The 10,266-nt window shown below is 31.7% G+C and overlaps 1 protein-coding gene across 1 annotated transcript; it reads left to right on the forward strand.

Annotated features, from left to right (window-relative positions):
• Positions 1–324: 324 nt before the first annotated feature.
• LOC110627039 (cytokinin riboside 5'-monophosphate phosphoribohydrolase LOG5) lies at positions 325–2,216 on the forward strand. The gene is made up of 7 exons (XM_021773260.2): positions 325–553; positions 654–751; positions 840–870; positions 1,051–1,150; positions 1,266–1,336; positions 1,427–1,570; positions 1,794–2,216. Exons 1-7 carry the CDS (start codon positions 347–349, stop codon positions 1,920–1,922), a joined length of 780 nt encoding a protein of 259 aa, XP_021628952.1. The 5' UTR covers positions 325–346; the 3' UTR covers positions 1,923–2,216.
• Positions 2,217–10,266: the final 8,050 nt, after the last annotated feature.

Here is a 10,266-nt window from a genome sequence, read left to right on the forward strand (position 1 = left end):
AAATATGTATGAAGAAAGAATGGTTTATGTGCAATTAAACCTTTGAAGACAAATATAAAGGCTAAATTTACTTTTTAGCCACCAAATTAGATGAATGTCTTGCATTAAAAATTGGCGGAGAGACGAGAGCGGGTGAGAGAACTAGATAATGGTTTATGTTACAGGGAAGTATATGAAACCTTGATGATTCAAGCATCATATGGTGCCAAGTGTAAGCCATGGGTGACTGTACAGAGTACAGACTGTCCATTCTACTTGTCTCTTAGGCCTTTTTGTCTTTACATCGTCTCTGCTCTTGTGCCGTGCCCTTAATTTCTTTGGCATTTTTAATTCCCTCTATATATATATGAGCTTCTATTCGCCATTGTACTTGTACACGCACCCACCAAAGGGCTCGTTCTCTGGTGATTGTTTTTGGAGGCTAAGGCAGATAATGGAACTCGAAAGGAAAATGGTGAAATCAAGATTCAAAAGGGTTTGTGTGTTCTGTGGCAGTAGTACTGGGAAGAGAGATTGTTACAGAGATGCTGCCATTGAACTTGCCCAAGAGCTGGTACAGAGGCTATACCTTTCATTCTGCAACTTGTTCTTGGTTTTCATTTTCTGTGATATCTACAAAAGTTTCCCTTTTTCTTTTTCTCTTTGATATGAAGGTGGAAAGAAGATTGGACCTTGTGTACGGAGGAGGTAGTATTGGACTTATGGGTTTAGTTTCACAAGCTGTTCATCAGGGTGGAGGCAATGTTCTTGGGTATAATCACTGAAATATTCATGGGTTCTATTTTTTTCTTCTTCTTGATCTCAAATAGCCTTATTTTAAATGGGTTTCTTGTTTGCAGGATCATACCAAGAACTCTTATGAGCAAAGAGGTGCATAGTCTCGCATCACACGTTACATATTCTCCTTATTCTTAGGCAGTAGTACTAGCTAGGCCAGTTTTCAAATAGTTTCAGGGCATTTTTTTTTATTGGGTTCTTGCTGAATAACACAGTTACCTTTTACAATTCGTTGTTTCTAAAGATTGTAATGTGCATTATGTGGAGACCCAGATCACCGGAGAAACAGTTGGAGAGGTAAAGCCAGTGGCTGACATGCACCAAAGGAAAGCAGAAATGGCCCGCCATTCTGATTGTTTTATAGCCCTACCAGGTCCCATTTCTTTCTTTTTTCTAAAATATTAGAATATCTCCCTGTTGGTTCCTTTGATAATCAATGGTGTTTTTGTCTTAGCCTCTCAAAATGAAAACTTTGGTTTGCTTTTCAGGTGGGTATGGAACTTTAGAGGAGTTGTTGGAAGTTATCACTTGGGCTCAGCTTGGTATCCATGACAAACCTGTAAGCATAGATGATTTCTTTGTGTTTTTTTTTTCAAATTCAATCACCATGAGTTTGATTAATTTTCCAAAATAAAATATGAAAATGCAGGTGGGTTTACTTAATGTTGATGGTTACTACAACTATCTTCTGACTTTCATTGACAAAGCTGTAGATGATGGATTCATCAAACCTTCACAACGCAACATTTTTGTTTATGCACCAAATGCCAAAGAACTTGTTCAAAAGCTGGAGGTATATATTTTTGCTTTTGTTTTTCTGTTTAAGTCTCTAAAAATAATAATAAAAAACAATCTGTGCTCAAATATGGAAAAGAGAATCTGGTGTTTGAAGAAAGAATCTTTCTCAGTATGCTATGTTGGTGTGTTTTCATTTCTGTATCTTTTGTTCATTGTTTGTTTGTAAATGATGACACTGTTCATTTTTTTCCTTTTGCTGTTGTGTAATTTTTGATTAGGAGTACGTGCCTGTGAGTGATGGAGTTATAGCCAAAGCAAGGTGGGAGGTTGAGCTTCAGCAACCACCGCAGCAACCACCGCAGGTGGGGTTCAGTCCTACCACTTTGCAGACTGAGGTAGCTCTATGAAAGAAAGAAAACAAAAAGGTTGTTTTAGGCAGTGTTTGCTTTTTTAGTCTGATGATTTTGGGTTAGGTACCAACCATATTTCCATATAATGGTTTCATGGTAAAAGCTGGTTTTGAATGACTTGGGGATTCAAGGAAAGAAAGAAAAGAAAAGAAAAGAAAGTCTTTTTTGTATGTAACTACAACTTTAGCAAAAAATAGTAGTTTATTTAACTGGGGAATATTAATTAAACTTGTAATTTTTGCACCTGGAATTCTGTACAAAAGATTATATATATAAAAAAAGAAAAAAAAGGGCAGCTTTCTTCTCTAGTTGATGTTTCTTAAGGTTCTATAAATGGGTGTGTGATGATGATTGATTTTCCTTTGAATCATATTAAGGAACTTCAAATGGTGGGCTGGTGGGCTTTGGTTTTGTGCATATGTATTAAACCATCTTAATCAACCCGCTGCTCATTTAACCGGTTCAAAAGAAAATCGCCGGTTGGATCTGCGTGAGATCGAATGGTGGAGGATGATTAGGGTTTGTTTTAATGTTGGGGTGCGGTGGGGTACTGACCAGTGATCAGTGAGCAGTACTACGACTGATAGAGCTCATCTGCAGAGGACACAGGGTTTCTTTACTGTAGCTTGGAGGGAGGCTGTTGCTTTCTTTCCACAGGCAGAGAGAGAAGCGTGGAAAATAAAAAAAATAAAAAATTGACCAATCATTTTAAAACTGAGCTAATTATTTTTCCTGTGGTAACCGTGTGCTTGGTTTTCTTTGTGGAAAAATAATTTGAATGTTCCAAATATTTTTTGAAAAAAATATTATTTTTTGTTTAATTATAATATTAAAAAATAAGATATATTAATAAATCTATTTATAAAAATTGGGTTATTTCTTTTTTGTGTATAAAAATGTTTTTTATTAATAAATTTTTTGATTGTTTTAAATAAATAAAAATAAAAAATATTTTCTTGAAACATATATTTCGTGAGTTAAATATAGCCTTATTCTTCTAAAGAAAAAGATAAATAAGTGTTAGTAAAATTTAAAAAATTACTTTCGTTTAACTTTGTTGATTTATAATTAATAATTAATTAAGAAAAACAATAATAATTAATATAATAAATACTTTTTATTTAAAAAAAATTTAAAAATATGACTGCGAATTAGCATATCTTTCAGCTAAAATCTCATTGAATTCCAGTCTCTCAAGTATAACCAAAAAAATCTGCTCATTGATCTTTAAAAATTGGCAACTTTAATAACAGAAAAAAAAAAAAAAAAAACTTTGCATACCACAAATGAAGTTCTTTACAACGCAACAAAGGATCAAAACACGTAGTATTGCCCTTAACAACTGTGGGGACAATCTCATGACCTGCAGCCATTGATGGGCTATTGGGAACCTATCCTTTCTCTGTTTCTCTGCCTGGTCCATGAATGCCAAGCAAAGATTTTAAAGGGTCCAGGATTTGAGGTAGTGTGACTGCTGCAGTTGGGACCGGTTTGGCTCTATGCAGCTTATGGCTGTGGGTTTGGTCTCAGAGTTGGGCCATTCCTCTTAGCCTAGCCAATTATACTAGGAGAGTGGTTCTGGCTCCTTAGCTTGTCTCAAGAAACTTTGATAAGTAAGGATAATTTTTATCTCGATCAGATTTATATGAATTCATATTATTAATAAATAAAATTTTATATAAGTTTTACTATAAAAATTTTCTTTTCAAAAGGTTACAAAGTGAATTTCATCAAACGTCCGTAACAAAAATTAAATTCGATTCAAATCTATCATAAAATATAAAATTAATGGATCTGCATCAAAAAATAAATTTAAATGTAATTATAAACTTTTTTTCAATTGAAAACAATTTAAACATTAAATTTTCATTTTATTAATAAAATAATTATGCTATTATGCTTTAACATTAATCAACCATAAATTAAAAATGTTAACTTAAAATAGAATCAACTGAATTATTATACATATTAAAATTAATAGATACTAAATTATTATAAATTACCGTTATAAAAAAATAAGTTTGAATAACTAAATTATCATGATACTTTAACAACAAATTTTTGAAAAAAAAAATTTTTATTAGAGTACAAAATCTTAAAGATTAAATTATTTTTCACTAAAAACTTGTAATTCAACGTAGATTTTATAAAATCTCAAAAATTATATTATAAAGTAGGACAAATGTATAATTTGATCTTTCATCTTTTCATGAAAAGTCATTTTACTCTATTAATTTTATTTTTATGCTATTTACTTCTTTATCTTTTAAATTTTGAATAATTTAATTTCATTTATGAGATAATATACATATCACCATTTCAATTTTTAATTATTAAATAAGTTAATTTTTATAAATAAATTAATTTTTTGATGTGATAATATATGAATATCACATGTCAGGATTTAAATTATTTCACCATTTGAAAGTTAAAGAAATAAATAAGACAAAATTATATTCACAGGTTTAGTCTGATAATAAGTGCACCTGAATAAATTTGAGATATTTCAGATTCTACATCTCCAATTTTCATTTTTATTTCAAATATAAGACAAAATTAAAATTGAGAGAATAAAATGAATTTTTATAAAAAGGCGAGAGTTTTACCTTATAAACACATAAAGCAAAGTTTAACATACATGCTTTATTTTGCTTATCAGCCACTTAAGTTGTCATTGGTACTAGAAAAGGAGATGGACAACATTCTGATCGAGTCATTCTTCTTCGCTTTTGTTTTTGTTTCAAAACCTAATTTGCTTCGTTTTCTAACTGAATTTGATAATTTATTTTGCTTAGTTTATTTTAATTTCACTTCTGTATTTGTTGGAAAATTTTGATTTAAATCATTTTCAAAATTTTTTGTCAAATTTGGTAAAACTTTTTCAATTTAAACTCAGTAGCTCAATTAGCTCAATCAACTAAAGAATCAATAAATTTATAATTTTTTTATGTAAATAAAAAACCATAAATTTTGATTATTGAGTTAAATTGAGTTTAAATTAAAATTTGCAGATAAATTTCAATAAAAATTGAGAATGGGTCAAATTAATATAAACACAGATGAATTTAAACCTTTAGCTTTTTTTCTCTCCTTTTCTCGAATACCAAACATGGGTATGAATTTTTAGATAAGTTTTTATTTAGCTAATCAAAGGTAACCATGTTTCTTTTTTCTTTTAAGGTTATTGATATGGTAAGTCAGTTAGCATGCAATATTGGAATACATTTCCCTCAAATTAATTTTAAAATTTTAATAGAGTTTTAACAAATTTAGAAACTTAGCTTATTATTTCAAGAAAAAATAGATTAGGTTTTAAAAAAAATTTAAAAATTTTAGATTATTTTTAAAATTATGTCTAACAAAAAAAATATTGAAAGTAAATTAGGTTTTTTTTTTTCTCAATTTTCAGTATATAGTTAAATTATAAGAATATATCTAAAACTATATTTCAAAGATAAAAATATAGAACCAATCAATTTTAATTTATTGATATTGGAGTTATTTTTAAATTATGAGCTTTTGAATTTAAATTTCAAAACAAAATTAATTATAAAAATAAAATTAACCATAAAAATAATTGAAATATTAATATTAAAATAGTAAACAATTTTTAAAACAATATAGTTTGTAGCAATATTATTGTTATTAATAGTTATTTTTTTAGCATCAATAATAATTAAAATACCTATAATTATAATTTTATAGTAACAACGTACTATAATTATATGTTATTATTATAAATTTACAGTAACAAACATTATATTTTTTAAAGCAAAAAATTTTACTATTGATTTTAATATTTCTTATGGTGATTCAAATTTAACACTATACTATACTTCGTTTTACGGAACGTATTTTTCAAAAAAATATTTTTTATATTTTTTGATATTTGATTACTTAAGTGCTGAAGAAATGAGAAGTACTAGGGTATATAAGAGCATACACATCAAAAATTAAATAGTGAGTTTACTTGACACCACTGTGTTTGATATGTAGATCTTCTGCTATGTCATGGTAAAGATTCATGTAAGTGTTGAAGGAACTTCTCCTTGGAAACTACTGAAGAGGAGTTTGTCCTCCTCTTCTACTTGGCCCTCTGCCCTGAGATGTGGCTAAAGTTGTTGATTGAGCTGTACTATTATAAGTTGTCTGCTGGAATTGTGCCATCTTGACTTCATTAGAACACTCACGTGCCATGTGTCCCTTCTATCCATATTTGTAACAAGCTGTAGTCCCAAACCAACAAGGCCCTTTCTGCAGCTTTTCACATCTGACACATCCAAAGCTATCTAAACCAGAACTTGAACCATTGCTCATTCCCAGGCTAGACTTCAACCTATTTCAGAACTTGTTCTTCTTGGTTTTCTTAGTGGACCTACTCCATTTATTGTTTCCTATGGCAGCTGTACTTAGGAAAGAGAAATCAAGCTTCCCTATTCTCGAGACCTTAGAACTTAATAATTGTGCCATCTGTTGTTTCACTGTCCCCTGAACGATGACACTAGCCTTCATCTTTCTAGTTGCATCTACTATGACATGGAAACTCTCTTTCTGCTACTACAATCACAAAGGAATACCTGGAGTGAAGTCTCATGGAATACCTCTTAGCTTTCTTCTACTCTCATAGAGGAATGAATATCTAGAGTGAAGTCTCATGGAATACCTTTTAGCTTTCTTCTACTCTCATAGATGAATACCTAGAGTGAAGTCTCATGGAATACCTCTTAGCTTTCTTCTACTCTATATCATAAGCTTGACCCACATACTATTGCAATTCCAGAAACTTATTTGTGTACTCATCCACACTCATCTCTTTGGTCTGTCTCAACTGCTAAAAATCTATGGCCTTCAACTCCCTTGAACTATATAGAAAAGCTCAACTTATAAAATCACTTGCAAATTGTTCCTAGACAAGTTGTCCATTTTGATTCCATATAGTTCTTAAACCACGCTTTGGCCTACTTGCACTTTAGAGTGAACCTTGCAATTTGAATGGATCTGCTACTTTAATATACTCGAACGGGTCATCTCCCTCCTTGTACTTAAGAGCATCCAACTTCAGATAGTCTATCATTTTCACCTTGTTCCTTGCTGATGGGTTAGGTCTAGGTGGTTGGATTATAAGGATTATTGGTTCTACTAGGGGAGGAGGTGATAGTGATATTGTATTCTCTAGGTTAGGGTTTGTTAGATTTTGTTAATATGGTGGAGGTGAGTACATGGGGTAGGGTGAATATGGTGGGTAATATAATGGGGTGGATATAGTGGGTAATATGGAGGGTAAGGCATGTACGAAGGTAAGGATGGTAGTTGGAGTAATCCGATGAATCTCCCATCGAATGCCCGAGTCCTTATGGGTAATACTAATACTAAAGTAGATAAGTTGCTCTTGGGCCTGAATGCCTCCTATTCCTCTTTTAGACTCTCCCACACCCTCTCTTTCTAAATCCATACGCAAAATTTTATCTCTCCTCTTTTCATCTCCCACTAATTCTCTATCATCTACAGACATCCTACCCGAATCTGTCCTCCTTCTACTTACATGAAAAGATCTAGGGTTCCTTGATGCTTCTTCCTTATTACTTCTGTTTGCTCGTGCTCTTGATGGAGCAGTAGAGGGAAAGGCATCCCTACCTTTATTTTCGGGTGGGGCACTGGTCAATCATGCAGATTGACATAAGCCACGCATCTTGTCTTTTGAAAAACATCATTAAATATCAAAATATATCATATGGTTCATGTGAATACATCTGAACCCACAATATACATATCATATAATTAATGCGCATGTATATGTTCATGGCATTACACATAAGTATATATATATATCAAGACAGGACATTGCATCCTATCCCTAGTGGATATGTATTTCCCTAGTTGTTCTTACCTTCTAATATCTTTTTTTTTGAAATGGGGAGTGGGGGATTCGAACCTGAAATCTCTCAGATTTACTCGGATGTACTTACCATCAGGCTAAGCCTGTGAGTGCTACCTTCTAATATCTATGAGCCCAACTCTCTAGGTCCAATCTCATAAACTTAGGGCTTTGATACCATTCTATAATGATCTGATAACTGTACTGCTACTGTCGCTAGAATTCAAATCAACTTAAGGTCACCTGAGGCCGTAGCAAGCCTATTATACATTCTGATACATTTGATATAATCACAACATGATCTCTAAAACATATATAAAATATTTCTATAGTATGAACCAAACTTGGTATGTGCGTACATCCATAATTGTGAACATAAACCTATACTAGAGCCCTTATCAAATGCTCCAGTGTAGTCATCATTCCATACCACAGTTTGATTCAAATATAACATGAATTTCAAAAGAATTATATACTAAGATCATCGACAAGGGGATTATTAAATAATTTCTAAGCACCGCACAATACTAAACCATAAAAATATTACATGTGTACAACTAAACTATTACACAAAGAACTATACCCAAGGAATTTGCTGAACTCCCACACTAGCTTTGATCCTGCAAACCTGGGGTTAGGGGAAAGGGATAAACTACTATAGCCTAGTGAGTAAAAACATGACATAAAACAGTTTAATAAATATAGGTTCACATATATGCGTCATAATACAAATAAATTACAACATGATAAACTTGTCACCAGTAACCCTCCATAAAATCCAATAGTGTCCGGCTCACAACGGGATTCCTCAGAACTTCCTCTTAACATAATATACATGAAATTCATGATGCATGAGCATGCTTAAAATATTTGGTTTGATTAAAATAAGAGTTTAGTTTAGTTCTACTAATCTCTTACAAACACAAGCCTCACTTTGTAGCAGTTATCTCACTACTAGTTTCTACGGCCTTCCAAATCTAATCTTAAACTGATGGACCCGAATGAGAGGCCAAACATAAATTTTATAAAATTTAAAACTACTCTAAGAAATCCCTAAAAGCATACTAAAAAAAACGTAAAAAATAGACTAAAAATGGCTAAACAGGGGATTTTCGGCGATAGTTTCGGCGGCCTAAAGTCTTGTTACAGATTCAAAAATCCCATCTTTTGAAAATACTTGTGGTGGTAAAAGCTGCATGTCTTAAGTGCAGGTTCGGCGGTTAAAGGGACCTTTGAAGGCTGAACCTAGGTTCTGGCTTCACGACAACCTGATTCTGCATTAAGAATTCAGTCCCAAAACTTAAACATAGGTATATTTTTATCAAAATTAGCAATTACAAGACCTTCACAGGCCCGAAAATAAGCTAAAACTACTAAAAAACATCACATGTAAGCATCAAATAAGGATTTACTTATAAATTTCATGATTGGGGTCATAAAACCCCCAAACCTTTACATGCAAGCCAAACACCGTAAAACAATCTACACATTCAGTCCTAATATTCAGAGCAACAAAAAGGCAAAGATTAAATCTTACTTTATTGAGAAAAACACCCAAAATAGATGGTGAAGGCAAGGATGGAAACTTACTCTTGATTAAACTTTTAGAGTCTTTAATCTTTAATCTCAAAGCACAATAAGTTAAAATACTTTAGAATCTAATAATTTGAAACTTAATAAGTAAGAAAATTTTGGGAAAAAGATTAGTGCTCTCCTCTGCATAAAAAGAGAGAAATTCTCCCAATTTTATATTGATATCTATTTATAGGTGTATTGGAAAGACCACCTTCGGCGGCCGAATAATTACCTTTGATAGCCGAAGGTGAGATTTTGTTTTAAAATCATTTCATTCATTTTATTTCATTTTCATTTTTTTATTCTCAAAATATATTTTCAAAAATACTTAAAATTCTTTTGGAAAATCCCATTTTTACCCTTCTCAAATTTTTGATTTTGAGATTTTGGATTTCAACAGAGATTCCATTAATACTAGAATTTGAATTTCTAGTACTAGAATTTAGCCGGGAATTACAAATAATTCTTCCTACAAGAGACTGATAGGTATCCTTTTGTATCTTACTTCCAGCAGGTCTGACATCTCATTTGTTGTTCAACAGTTTAGCCAATTCCTTGACAATCCAACATTAGTACACATCAAACCATAGAGTTCTTAGGTACATCAAAGGTTCTTCTGGAGCTGGTTTATTCTTTTCATCTGATTTTGTTCTGCATCTAAAGGCATTTAGTGACTTAGATTGGGTAAGATAGCTAAACACTAGATAATCAGTAACTGATTTTCTCATTTTTCTTAGTTCTTTCTTAATTTCTTATAAAGTCAAGAAGCAATCCACCATGTTTCATTCATCTTCAAAAGCATAATATAGAGCTCTTGTAGTTACTATTTGTGAAGTATAGTGACTGTTCTATTTTTTTTAATGATCTGCATATAGCTCATAATAACTAGCT

The sequence above is a fragment of the Manihot esculenta genome, chromosome 11, assembly GCF_001659605.2.
Source record: "Manihot esculenta cultivar AM560-2 chromosome 11, M.esculenta_v8, whole genome shotgun sequence".
Classification (NCBI taxonomy): domain Eukaryota; kingdom Viridiplantae; phylum Streptophyta; class Magnoliopsida; order Malpighiales; family Euphorbiaceae; genus Manihot; species Manihot esculenta.